Below are 14,718 nucleotides of genomic sequence, written 5' to 3'. Positions count from 1 at the left end.
TAACTGTCAGCCTTGCAATGCCTCATGAGACTTGTAGTTTCGCAACAGCTCAAGGGCCGCCCGTTTGAGACCCCTGCTCTATACACTGCTGTAATATTCTATACTCCATACACCATGTTGTGTATTACTTCCTAAGCACCAGATCTTTTTTTTTTTTTTCCCAGGAGCCATACAATTGGATTGTGTGCTTCTAATGCCAGTATAGTGAACATTTTACTAACCGGTATCACTGCCGATTTAAAAACAGGACAAGTGGTAGACAAAAAAATAATAAATATTTATTGGAGAGTACTTTTTATTCTGGGACAGGATTCAAAAGCTTTTATTATCCAGCAATCGCCAAAGTATCCAATCGGTTATTAATCTGGAACTTACCCTATAGGAGAAAAAAACAGCAGTTTTAATTTTATTTCTTTTTAATGAAACTAACTGTACTGAGCAAAATACAAAACATGCAACATAATTCAGTGCTGATTTTACTATTTATCCTTGAATTATACTGTAAATTGAATTTGGTCTCCAAATTGCTTGGCACATCGTAATATAAGGCAGGGTTTCTCAACCTTTTTTTTCCCAGTCAAGGCAACCTTTAAAATTATGAACAATCTCAAGGCACCCAATTCTAAAATGTAAAAAAACAAAACTAATACTTTTAAATAATGCAGCAACATCCACACACATAAGACACCACCCAACGTTAGAGGCGATTTATTTTTTCAAAGCAAACAAACTTTTGTACACTGGTACTGAAAAAGTATTCCAGCATTTCGTCTGCATTTCCTCTTCCCCACACAGCTAACATGACCCGAGTGCTAACAGAGAGGGGTGGGGGGGGGTCAAACAAGGATGTTGTGCAGGTGATGATGTCCTCCTTATCAACCAATTATGTCAGCGTTTGTTAGGACACTAGCGGCTGGTCTGCACAGTGCCCAAGCCCTATAATGGTGCACAATGAAAACCTATGGCTTTGTGCAAAAAAAAAATAAAAATAAAAAAATAAAATAAAAGCAGGCTTGATCCACCCGCTGGCTTGTACACAATTTTTGGTCAATTTAGCACAATATTTAGGTATTTTTCTAAGGCACCCCGGTAGAAAAAGGCTGATCTATGGAAAGAAGTGCTTATAAACAATCCACAATTACTCCCTTTAGCCACATTAAAATGCCATTCTTTTCCATTGTTGTGTAGCAGTTTGACTTATAGGCAAAAGAGGACAAAATTATCAGTAGGTGACCATTTTTTTTAGCAGCAAGTCTCTTATTTCTAATATGTTCTGACTAAGTCAAAGGATAGAAACATTCCTCACAACTACATTTAATTGTACAGCAAGAATAGGGCAGTTCTACAAAAACTGAACATTTAAATCTCAGCTCCGCAACCTGCAAAAATGTTTCATACTTCCAGTTTAGAATATCAACCTCTTCCCGCCCGTGCTATAGCCGAAGAGACTTGATCCTGTTGCCCCCGTGCCACCTGCGGCGCGCATCGGCAGGGATCTGTAATCGCTGTGTCCATCTTTAACACGTGACCAGCTGTGTCCAATCACAGTGTAAATAGTATTTGCTGATTATCGGCAGTCCTCTACTCACGCTGACAGCGCGCGTGAGGACAGCAGAGTCGTTAACCGGCAAATACACACTGGGAACATCTACACTGATCATCTGTGCACTGATCATTGTTCAGTGCCCACAAGTGCTGCCAATCTGTACCCATCAGTGCCGCCTATCAGCGCAGTCTCGTCAGCGCACATCAGGGAAGGAGAAAAATGACTTAGTCCATTTTTTTTTTCCATGAACGAACATTAAAGGGCAATTAGGGCTTAAAATAGTTGTAAACCTCATCAATTTTATATAAAAACAATTTTCAACAGACAAATCCAATTTCCTCTCACTTCCTGTTTTGGATATGGGACAGGAAGTGAAGGTTAAATTTCCCTAATGGAACACAGATGGCAAAAAATAAATTAACAGGGGCTATAACCCTACGATACTCTATCCAAAATGGAAAAAAAAAAAAAGTTTTGCCTATAGTTCTACTTTAACATTAATCCATGAATAAATTTGTGGAGTTTTTCTGGCTGCTAAATTGCAGGTTATGTGATCGCTGTTTATTTCTTAGCTATTTACAGATCTACATGTACGTCATTGTAGGAAATTACATTGCTGTAGTGCATCCGCACTTTCAAGGCAGCGAAACGCAAGCATGCTAGACGGCATTACATCACCTCCCCCTTTCCCCAGCAGCCAGTGAAGGCAGGAGAGATGTGCGGGGGCTGTGGTCTTACAATGACCACAGAAAACAGTGTGCCTGTATCTAAAGCCTCGTACACACGATCAGATTTTTGGCCAACCGTTTATCCTTTTTTTTGTTGCATGCTAGTCTCATGTCTAAAGTGAAGAGGTTACTCACCATACAAAATTTCTCATACGACAGATTGCAACTTCAGAAGTGATGTAATGTGTTGAATAGTTTTGTATGTATTCTTTTGTTTAAGCATGAGTAGTCTTGCTCTTACAATTTTTTTTGTACGAAAACCGTACTAATTATATGAAAATCACAATTACAATACAGGGGCTAAGTTGTGATCAGGAACAACGATCTCTCTCTACCTCCAGTCAGTCCACTCCCCCCCAGTTAGAAAGCACCTCCCTAGGGAGCACTTAACCCCTTGATCGCCCTCTAGTGTTAACCCCTTCCCTGCCGGTGTCATTTATACAGCAATCAGTGGCTATTTTTAGTTCTGATCACTGCAATAATGTCACTGGTCCCAAAAGTGTCCGATCTGTCCGCCACAATGTCGCAGTCGCGCTAAAAATCGCTGATCACCACCATTACTAGTAAGAAAAAAAAAATTAATAATTAAAAATGCCATAAATCTATCCCCTATTTTGTAGACACTACAACTTTTGCGCAAATCAATATACGCTACAATTTTTTTTAACGCAAAAATATGTAGAATACATATTGGCCTAAACTGATAAATGTTTTTTTTTTTGGATATTTATTATAGCAAAAAGTAAAAAAAAGTTTTGTTTTTTTTAATTGTCGGTCTTTTCTTGTTTATAGAGCAAAACAATAAAAACCACAGAGGTGATCAAATACCACCAAAAGAAATCTCTATTTGTGGGAAAAAAAGGACATCAATTTTGAATGGTTACAACGTCACACACCCGTGCAATTTTCAGTTAAAGCGACGCAGTGCCGTATCGCAAAAAATGGCCTGGTCATTAAGGGTGTAAAAGGCAAAACTTTTTTTTTAAAGTTTTGGATAGAGTGCAGAGGGATTAGAACACGTGCCAGTTTTTATTGCTGTCTGTGACCCCTTAAGGAGATTTGCCTTCTCTATTTGTCCTGTTTACCATTATCATTGAAAGTGAAAGTAAATTCCAAATTTTGGGCTGTCCCCAGAAAAAGAGGAGAAATCTTCCAATGGAGACCCTAGTTCTGGTGACCTGGGGGTCCCCAAAGAATTCCCTTTAATTGCAGGGATTTCCTTTTTGGGTATAGGGCAGGAAGTGAAGGGAAATTTCCACAAAAGAAGACATTTTTTTGCCTATCGTTCCCCTAAGACAGTTCCAGTGAAAGTTGAAAAACTATGAATGAAGAAGTAAACGCTCACTTTTCTTAAAGCTTAAAGTGCAAGTTCACCTTTACAGAAAATCTGTAAGATGAAATTATACTGGACCCCCCCTCCCCATCGTACCTGGTCCCGCTAACCTGGAGTTCTGATAGATCGTACAGCCGCTTTACCAGTCAGGGGATTTGAAATCCTCGGCGGCTTTCTCTCTTCTTCGCCCGTGGTGACAGGACAGGCTACGCAGGTTCTGATGTGATGGCGACAACCAATTAGAATGCTCCTATACGTACCTCCTTTCTAAGCCCCGGACTAGTGAGGTGGCTATACAAGGGCTCATAGCGGGAGATTGTTGCGCTTCAGGTCAGCGGGACTTTGGGGGGTGAGGACGGCGTCCTGTGTAAGCTCACCTTACAGATTTTGCTTTTTCAAGCCTACCTTTCCAAACCTATGCACTGAATCTAACCTACTTTTCTACTTACTTTGCTCCTTTGTAAAGATATTCTAATATGCCTGTGATGTCATCATAGGGTCTCACTCAGGATTCTACCAGGGGGCTCTACATAGCTTTCTGCAAACATAGGCACACTTTGCCTTACTCAACAAGACATCTCACGGCCCCTCAATCTGCCCATTTCCAGTCTGTAGATGCCAGTTGCCTGGCAACTCAAGATGCCAGCAGCCCTGAGCAAGGCAGTGTTTAGAACCCTCTTGCTGTTCAACATTCCCTACCTCTCTCTTCTGTCATCTCCAACTTCCCGTGCTGTCACTTGCTGACTGATTATTTTGAGTGACTAATTTATAGCACTGACAGTGTAACATCACAGTTTGTTTTTTTTTTACACTTCCTGCACTCCTGCTTACACAGTCTGAGTCCTTAGCTACAGTAAAGAAGATCAGTATTCTCCCTCTTCATGAAGATGCTTCTTCCTCCATTTCCCACCCCCTTTGTACTCTCTTGCTTTAAAGTGGTTCTAAAGCCTAAACATTTTTTACCCTAATGTATTCCTTGCATTAAGATATAAAATATTTAGGCATCAGCGTCGCTCCCCCCCCCCCCCAATCCCTTTTACTTACCTGAGCCCTTATTTGATCCGCTGTGCACATCTGCAGCTCTTCTCTCCCCTTACTTCCAGGTCTCACTGGCTTTGCTGAGCACCGGGAACCATTGGCTCCCAGTGCTGTCAATCAAAGGCAGTGACGAGAGGGGGGCTTCCCATAGAGGCACTGGACAAAGAGGGGCCAGGAGTGCTAGCGGAGGACCCAAGAAAAGGAGGTTCAGGTAAATATAGACATTTTTTTTTTTACCTTTACAAATCGCTTCACCTCCGGAAGGTTTACCCCCCTTCCTGACCAGGCAATTATTTGCAATATGGCACTGCGTTACTTTAAGTGACAATTCGGTGGTCATGCGACACTATACCCAAATAAAATGTACGTCCTTTTTTTCCCACAAATCAAGCTTTCTTTTGCTGGTATTTGATCACCTCAGTGTTTATTGTTTGCGCTATAAACAAAGAACGACCCACAATTTAAAAAAAAAAAAAAAAAAATTTCACTTTCTGCTATAAAACACATCCAATAAAAAAAAATGTAAAAAATCTAATTTCTTCATCAATTTATAGGCCAATATGTATTCTGCTACATATTTTTGGTAAAAAAAAAAAAAAAAAAAAAACCCAATAAGCGTACATTGATTGGTTTGCATAAAAGTTATAGTGTCTACAAACTATGAGATTTTTTTTTTTTTTTACTAGTAATGGCGGTGATCAGCGACTTATAGAGGGACAAAGATATTGTGGCAGACAAATCGGACACCTAAATTACACTTTTTTGGGGACCAGTGACATGAATATAGATCAGTGCTAAAAATATGCACGGTCACTGTACCAATGACACTGGCAGTAAGGGAGTTAACATCAGGGGCGATCAAAGGTAACTGTGTGCCTAGCTAATGTTTCAGTGTAGTGGGGGAGGTGCTTTTAGTAGTGGAAGGCATGAATCAATGTTTCTAATTCACAGAAAAACAGGTTCCATGCCTTCTGTACTGACAGAACGGCAATCTGTCTGGTTTACATAGGCAGACTGCCATTCTGTCAGTGTCCCGAATGATCAGCGGGTGCTGGCGGACACCTGATCAGCTTCCGCTGTGTAAAATCACAGCGGGCACTTCCCGCCCCTGGTGCAAGCTCGGGCCCGAAACCCAAAAGTGCAGGATCACGTATATATGCGTGATTCTGCGCAGCGCGGTCACCCTGCAGCACTAAATGTGCTATGGGGCAGTCGGCAAGTGCTTATGTTTATTGTGAATGAGTAGTGGTTTCAGAAATTACAGTAAGAAAAAGTTTTTTAGTGCTCGGAAGCAATGGAAGAATGAGGCCAGAATTGACGCCTAAACATTTTTTTACCTTAAAGTGAATGTAAACCCTCGCATATACCCCAGTGAAGTGAACAGCCTCAGATGATACACAGATATGAAACAAATCTCCCTATATAAAAGTTTTATATGTAGATCTGCCCGTGCTCTTCGTGTTAAAAGTTTTTCTCTTCCTGGTTAGCACTGGGAGTGCATTATTGACATACAGCCAAGACAGCTGATTGGAGGAAAGGCACACACCCCCACTCCTTATAGGCAAAGGAAGAAAGGAATGTGCACAGCTCTGCTCTTAGATGGCAGGCTGACTGCTAATTTATTTATAGCAACCTCCCCAACACACACTTCTATCTCCTGTCTTAGGCCCCTTTCACACTGGGGCGGTTTGCAGGCGCTATTGCGCTAAAAATAGCACCTGCAAACCGACCTGAAACAGCCGCTGCTGTGTCTCCAGTGTGAAAGCCCCGAGGGCTTTCACACTGGAGCAGTGCGCTAGCAGGAAGGGAAAAAAAGTTCTGCTAGTAGCATCTTCGGAGAGGTGTATACACTGCTCCTGCCCATTAAAATCAATGGGACAGCGTGGCTATACCGCCGGCAAAGCGCCTCTGCAGAGGCGCATTGCGGTGGTTTTTAACCCTTTCTTGGCCGCTAGCGGGGCGATTTTACCGACGGTAAAGCGCCGCTAACAAAATCGGTGCTTTACCGCCGACACCGCCCCAGTGTGAAAGGGACCTTAGGAGAGACACAAGATATATGTGCCCAGCTCAAATTTTTATGAATCGGGTTTACATCCACTTTAATGCAAGGAATGTTTAGGCTTTAAAACCACTTTAAATAACCTATACCATAACGGGGGAAACCATTGAAGGTATGTAGAGATCTAACTGTCTGCCAGAGATCTGCTTTGCTCTGGGTTTAGCTTTAAACACATGGATGTTGTTTTACCATCATACATGCAACCAAAATAAAACTAATTGACTATTTTAATCCAAAGGCATTATTTCTGTTTCATAAATCAGAAACCTTGGGTGAGGTCATCTTGTCGTCTTCATCTTGGAAACAGCATCTAAAACAAAAGAAACAGGTTAACCAGCAACTTTATTCTTTCGCAGACTACAAAAAACGGCAGATAAATCTGCATGTGATTAGATGGGCGATTGCTTCCTGCATTTAAGAACTATCTTTTTAGCACAGTTTAGGTAAAAGGTAATACCTTGTGCATTTAAGACACATCAGCTCACATTTTTCACTTGGCCAGAAAAGCCCATTTGACTACCCCTAAGGTGCTCAATAAGTGCAAAATAAAGTACTCAATATAACAAGCAAAATAAGTCATCCCTCACTAATTAGGCTTCAGAAAATTGAAATCTGATTGGTTACTATGCTTTGCTGCACTTGGCACACTTCATTGCTCTTTGCACAGCATTAGCTTACTTAGTAAGTCCAATTATCTAAAAGCACATCTGTTATCAAAATGGCATGCTGTGGCACTCAAACTGCACAAAGCAGAGGACAAGTGATAAAAAGACAAGCCCAAAGGAAAAAAAAAAACCACAGCACTTGAACCGTTAACATTTATGCCTATTTGCATGGCTATGGGAGCTTAAAGAGATTTGTATTTTCTAAATAAGAAATGAATTACTTCATTTGGAATCACCTATTGTTTTTGCAACGTTTCTATATACTTTTCTAGATTTTGTTTTCTAAATAATAAGAAATTGTTCATTTGGATACACCTATTGTTTTTGCAATGTTTCTATATGCTTATCTACACATGCTGTCAAGAATGACCTTGTGAGGGAGGTGAAGATGGTGTCTCAGCAAAGCAGCCGTTGGGAAGCCTTGTCTTGCTTTCCATTTTCCTTTCAGCACCATCAAGAGGGAAAGTGAGAAAACAGCACAAACATTAGTTAATACCACAAGCATTAAAAAAAAAAAAATCACTCTAACACAGATTGAGAGTATGAGATTTAAAAATTTATTTGGTATCATAAAGTTGAGAATCATTGGAAACTATTCAAAGGTGACCTATGTCTCCAAAGACAGCAAACATTCTACTTACTGAAATAAATGGAGTTTTCAATCATTAGTGGCATTTCCCATTTTATCGGTTATGAATCAAAATAGACATCTTACAAATGGCTACAGATACCTTTTTCACAAAAGACTTTATTATCTAATGATGCATACTGAAAACATACAGATATCTGCATGGGTCACTGTACATGCAGCAAAACCACCTTCACTTTACAATAAGTGAGTCAAATGTTTATGCAAAAAGAACATTTGAAGGTTTAACAAAAAGATTTATTTACAAGAGAAAAAAGGTAAAGAAGCAATTACCGCTTTTAAAAAGCAGCTGATTTTTGTTCAAGAGTGGAGAGTTTATTCCTGTATTGAAAGACAATATGATCACAAACAGTGAAAACAAAGAACAAAGAAAACACTTCAGATAGACATTTAGCAGGGAATCCTTTCGCCTGACAAAATGGCTGTCCCTCTGCTTACTGTTCAGTTACAAAAAATTACATTTTTCAATACACAGAACCTTAAGAATGCTTCTTTGTACAGATGTTTAAACATGACAGGATGTATTATGTTACCCAGGCTCTAAACCATCAGTCAACCCATAACTGATATTAGTCCTGTCTTTAGATGTTAGAAAATGATATCTTGCAACAGTTCCTTATATCTGAAGTCTCTGCACTGCTGGTTAATTGCCTCCCTTCCCCCAGATGTGTTCTATTAAAAAGCGAATATAGCAGAATAGTGCAAGGCCAAAAGCCCTGGAAAGAACGGCCACGGGAGCTTTATGAAGTCTTTGGATAATTTAGCCCACCGCTGTCTCATTATATAACTAAATCATCAGTTGTGGATAGACTGACCCATAAACCTTTGCAGATTGTTTCACATTTTATATAGAACTTTTTTTTTAATGAATCTACTGGACTAAAATAAAGACAAAAAAGGAACATATTTATGATCCAGTACACTGAAGGCACCCCCTTTCCATCAATTGCGCACATTCCACTAGAAAGGAATGGAGAGAAAGTGTGGATTGAAACTGCCACAAGTACTGTCCAAATTAAAACATTACAAACTAACAAAACTGTAGGTCACTTGTGAAACATGCAGAGGCAGAAAGCTGCCACAGTTAGTTACCAAGGTCTCAATATATATTTACACAACAACATTTTAAAATACCAACAATGTTGATGGGTTTAGCTTACCTTCAGTGTACTGTAAGTTGTACACAACCTGCTTTAAAAGAGGAGACCATCCCTGCAGGCAGGCTCTAGAAGGAACAGGCCTCCCTTCGGCACTGAATAGACCAAGAGCATGCTGCTGAGGCCTGCGCACACAACCTAGGAAAACGTGAATATAAACAGCATTTATGCTCGTCATGTTTTCTCAAAACAAAAGTTTAAAAAAAAAAAAAAAAAAAGAAAAGAAAAATGAGCCAGGACCGCTAAAAATAAAATATTAACATCCAACAATTAAATTGCAACTTTCTTTCCCCAAATATAATGTTCAAAGGAAATTGCATTTGTACTCTTGAGTACAATTCAGCCAATTTACAAGCATTTCTACTGTGAAAAAAGTACATATATCACAATTTATTGATAAAAAGTAAAATATACTCTTGAACGATTCATGCTTCCTCAACTTTGCAAGGGAAATATTTATATGTTTATATACATTAACAGGCTGCTGTAGGTGGTCTTCAATCCCGATGTGTGATCTAGTCAAATCATTTCCCACATTTAGATCTTTTCCTGGATGAAAGGGTGCTGTAGTGCTTGATTGATGCTTATTCGTTTCGCTGGATCTAGCATTAGGATCTGATCCAACAAGTCTTTTAATTGGTGCACTTTTTTACGTTGGTCTTCTGGAAGTCTCTGCAATCCAATTAAATCAGCCAACAAGTCCTTTGTTGGGTTAATAGTGCTCATGACTGTAACTTTTTCCTGGAAAGCAGGAATAGGTTTGTTTAAAATAAAAAAAAAAAGCCACACACAATTAGTGCAGAGAAATAGTTAGCATTTCTACTTAAAGTATCTCTAATAGACTTTTTTTTCTTAGTTTTGGATAGAGTAAGGAACGGTTAGAATAATTTGTTTTATTTGATTCTTTTTTTTTCGCTCTTGCCTCTAGGGTACTCCTAGTCACCATAATTGCTACCATAGAGGAAAAACCATATTTTATATATATATATATAGTTTGGGCTTTAATATAATAAAAATTCACAGCACTGTTTCCCTTCGGGTTGGGTTTAAAGACATAACTGAAATAATGTTTCATGTGCAATAAAGACAACTGACACGATACTTAGGCTTGGTTCACACCTATGCAGTTTGCTGTTGATCGGTTTCTGTAGTGCTTTTCGCGTTTTTGCACAAGCGTTTTCAGGTTTATTTTCCATGCTTTTTTTCATTTTTTTCTATTTGGGCCAATTTGTTGTGCAGATTAACCACTTCAATACAGGGTACTCTAGCACTGACTGCTCAATGCTAAATCACATGGTACAGATGGGCTGTGACTGGTCAATGTGATCGCATGGTACAGACAGTATCAAACACAACCCATCTAGCAACACAATGGACGGCATAAAGGAAAGCCATCTATTGTTTACAGCTGTCATGCGATCTGCTGTGATTGGTCACATGGTACCGACAGCGAGCCGATACAATGATCAGTCATTGGCTGTGCCCAGTGTACACAGCCGGTGACAGATCGAGCTGCTGAGCGGCACTTTGAGAGGACATCACATGACGACCACTCAGAACGGTAAAACCACAGCCCAGCCATCATTCTACAATTAGTGCAGAGAAATAGTTAGCATTGCTACTTAGAGTATCTCTAATAGACTTTTTTTTTCCTTAGTTTTGGATAGAGTGAGGAAGGGTTAGAATAATTTGTTTTATTTAATTCTTTTTTTTCACTCTTGCCCCTAGGGTACTCCTAGTCACCATAGAGGAAGGTGTTAAAAAGAACGCAAAACACACAACCTGCTTTTCTGCAGCTTCTCCATTAAAGTCTGTAGAACCACAAATGCACCATTTCGCATTTTAAAAAGTCCCTGGCCCGTTCCAAAAATTTCAAAGGCTGAAAAAAAAAAAGCATGAATGTGAACGTGCCCCATAGGAAACCATGTTAAATGCACTATAGTGCGTTTCTGCAAAAAGCACCAATGAAAAGCATAGGTGTGAACCAGCCATTAGTGCAATATCCTTTACCCAGATTTCCCCTATGAAGTATGAGAATTAGTGGTGCACCAAATGGAAAATTCAGGATGCACTTGGCTGAAACCCGAAACCGAAATGGACAGCTTTAAAAAAATATATCCCTCCCCCCATAGATCTCTGTTTCCTCATCTATGCGATGGTTTAGGAGATACAAGACATAAGATTGGTGATTACCTATTAGTATAATTGCTGCTAATACTTGTGAATACACAGATATGTGAAAAAAAGGAATTTTGATGTATGTTTGTACGACATTATAACCTGGCAATATAAGGTTTTGTTTCATTTTGTTTGAAACTTTAAATAAACTTTATGTTAAAAAAAAAAAATATATATATTTTTATAAATAATTGTATTAGATTTAACTTTTTAAATTAATATCATGAATTTAAACGAATATGAATTTATTTTCGGTCATTATCATCACATTTTCAGTGGCCATTATCAGCGTCTTTTTTCTATCCCTATTTTTGGCCGATAAATTTTAGCGGCCAATGTATTGGTACATCTATAATGAGAATGGGGAAATGCATACTACTATGGATGTTTCCACAGTACCATATGTGGAGCTTAAATTGCATTTTTAATCAACAGGAATCCGCTGGGCAAAACAGGTCTCAATTCTCTTTAAAAAAAACTAAATTCAGGTAGAATACAAGAAAAAAGTAAAATGAATACATACTCTTTCTGTAACTTTGTCAACTTCAATATACATGAAGTTAAGATTTGCATCAAAGTGCTGGTCCTTAAATACACCTTTCCGAATCATCTGTGAACGTTACACAAAAAAGGTTGATAAAAACTTACTAAAACTTAGTAAAGAAAAACATTCAAATTTGAGCAATATCAATAATATATAGTTGTTCCACTTGCAATCAACAACCCATTCTTTCAAAAATATGGGTTGGGGGCAAAGGTTTTGTGGCAGAGTAGAAATGGCTTAAAATACAACTGCTCCAGCAGACCCTCCTCCCAGTCTTATGAACTCGATGGTCTCTGGATACACACACACCTATCTAGAGTACCTAGCCTTAATGGCAAGGTTCACACATGTGCTCTACACACAATTAGATAGAAGCCCTGTGGGCAAACTTGTACAATGACGTTCATAGATCTATACAAGTGAGCCTGGCAGGCTTGTAATAAACCACCAGGTGGAAATCTAGGCAGTAGTATCTTGCTGGATTGGGGGACAAATACATATAAGACTCAAAGGGTACTGGGGGCAGGTGGGGCTTTCATATAAAACGTTAAAATGTTCCCGCATTTTTATTTCTATGTCGCCCCTGACGACATAGTGACCCAAAACAGGAAGTGAGGGTGTCCCAAATATAAAAAAAGTGTTAGCTGGAGTAAGGCTTTAATTTGTTACTCACTTATGTAAAGTCCATTTAAATCTACTAGTTCATCTAAGCCTCCCCTCTCCAAGCAGTGCTACTGTCCAAGGGTGACTCAGTTGGTCCTCCACAGATATAGCAGCTACCCTAAGACAGGATGTTTTACTGGCCAGATCACTAGGAAAAAATAAAAGGAATAAATCCTAAAAAAAATTTTAAAAAATGCAGCCAGTTTTGGGTTTAATACTGCCTAAAGTTTCAAAGTCAAACATGCTGTTTAAGAAATAATTTTGTTTTGAAGATGCTACACTAGTGAATCTTTAGATATTTCCACTTTCAGTTTATTTGCTCCCTAGAGGATGAAACATCTGCTTTAAAAAAAAAAAAAAATTGTACTGAGCACATTTGTGGCTACCAGTCAAACAAATGGGATCAGCAAACTGCAAATGAGGTACTTTCAACCTAAAAAGCTAAGTTCGCCTGTTACAAAAAAATAATGAAAGCACATCTTTTTGCAGGTAAAAAAAAAAAAAAAGTGTTTTTTTTTTTTTTTTTTTAGTGTGCAGCCGGTAAGACATTGCACCCGCATTTAGCAAATGACAAGTGCGGTGCCTAGATCCTGTAGACTCTTAATACACTGAATGGCAGGAGGAATAAATGGACTATGAGAGCAATTACCAGTGCCCTCGCAGTTAATTGAGAACTACAAGCCATCATTGGCAAAGGACAATGGTACACAGAAGTCTGTGAATGAATGACACAACCATGTGGGCAGAGCCCCGCATGGTCACGTTTTAAAATTGTGACAGCGGGTGTGTGGAGAAGATCCCCCCGAAGGGGGGACTGGGGGAGGAGAGAAGGCAGGAGCTGGAACAGGTTACATGTTCCAGCCTAAATAAGGGGGAAACATGCAACATGTTCCAAAGGTTAACCTATCCTTTATAATTACCCCTATATAGTTATACCTACATTTTCAAAACATGAAAAACTGTACAGTTTCATAAGGCCGTTTTCAAGCACAAGCTATGCAGGAATATTAAAGATTACATGATTTTTAAAAGCGGTAGCAGTTACATACCTTGTTTGGCATTTTTCCCTTTAGGTCCATGGCTAATTTTATCATATGGTTATTGGTTTTTCCAGGGAATAATATTTTTCCAGTGTAAAGCTCAGACAATGTGCAACCAACTGACCACATGTCTATTCCATAATCATAAATCTTGCCAATTACTGCAGGAAAAGCAGCAGAATTATTATCCAGAAGCATTTACATCAGTGGTTCTCAACCTTGCTAGTGCCGTGACCCCTTGATAAAATTTCCCAAGCTGTGGGCACCCCTAACAGTAAAATTATTTTCGTAGCGTGGGTTGTTAGCACCCAAGGCAAGACAAGTAATTTGCGCCCTTAACCCATGGACATTTAGCGCTTCCTAAGGTGTCCTTTTATGAAACTGAGATCAGCGGCGATCCCCAGTCTCACCGCTGATCTCAGCTCATTACAAGTAACATGTTCTCCGCTGATTATCTCAGCACAGCGAGAATTTGTAACTGACTTCACAGAAACGGCCAGTTTATGAAGGTGCGATCTCAGCACCTCACTGGCGATCTGTGGCAGAATTCTCACTTTCTGATTCACCATTTCAGAAGTGGAGAATCAGAGTGAGAAGCCTAAAAATGGCTGATATTCTGGAGAAAGCAAGAAGTCTTTTGACTTCTTTCTTTCACCAAACAGTCAGAGCACATGTTACCCACCATTACACACCCCAAAACCAGCAGGATAGGAATTTATAGTGTATATATATATACATATATATATATATATACACATATATATATATACATACATATATATATATATACACATATATATATATATACACATATATATATATATACACATATATATATATATATATATATATATATATACACATATATTTTTTTAGATGTTCACGTCTCTGGCTGGGTTCACACTTGTGCGATGCGTGAACCAGCGTGATTCCTGTGCGGGTTTTCACATCGCACCTACATTGACATCTGCGCACCACTGCGGGTGTCAATGTAAAGTTAATGACACCCCCCAGATCATTTCACAGATCGCAGTGCGAACTATGTAATGGTGCAGGAATTGGATCGCATGGGTGTTCACACCCATGCGTTCCGATTCCAGTGCGGACCAAATAAAGGG

General features: G+C 39.2%; 1 protein-coding gene across 5 annotated transcripts in view; it reads right to left on the bottom strand.

The window, feature by feature from the left end:
• Window positions 1-256: 256 nt before the first annotated feature.
• Window positions 257-14,718, bottom strand: part of PRP4K (pre-mRNA processing factor kinase PRP4K) — a 78,055-nt gene continuing 63,593 nt past the window's right edge. The window contains exons 13-18 of one of the 5 annotated variants that reach the window (XR_012244482.1): window positions 13,610-13,761; window positions 11,877-11,963; window positions 8,292-9,916; window positions 7,740-7,810; window positions 6,972-7,014; window positions 257-376 (exon numbers count right to left, since the gene is read on the bottom strand). Coding sequence is in view for 1 of the 5 variants with exons in the window: in XM_073630983.1 (XP_073487084.1) it covers window positions 9,713-9,916; window positions 11,877-11,963; window positions 13,610-13,761 (443 nt within the window). In the remaining 4 variants the exon portion in view is untranslated. Of the gene's footprint in view, window positions 7,811-7,903; window positions 9,917-11,876; window positions 11,964-13,609; window positions 13,762-14,718 lie in introns of those variants that run through there. The other 4 variants (XR_012244480.1, XR_012244481.1, XR_012244479.1 and 1 more) reach the window with 4 other exon arrangements.

Source organism: Aquarana catesbeiana, linkage group LG05 (genome assembly GCF_042186555.1).
Source record: "Aquarana catesbeiana isolate 2022-GZ linkage group LG05, ASM4218655v1, whole genome shotgun sequence".
Taxonomy (NCBI): Eukaryota; Metazoa; Chordata; class Amphibia; order Anura; family Ranidae; genus Aquarana; species Aquarana catesbeiana.
This window is presented reverse-complemented; position numbering and strand designations above follow the sequence as displayed.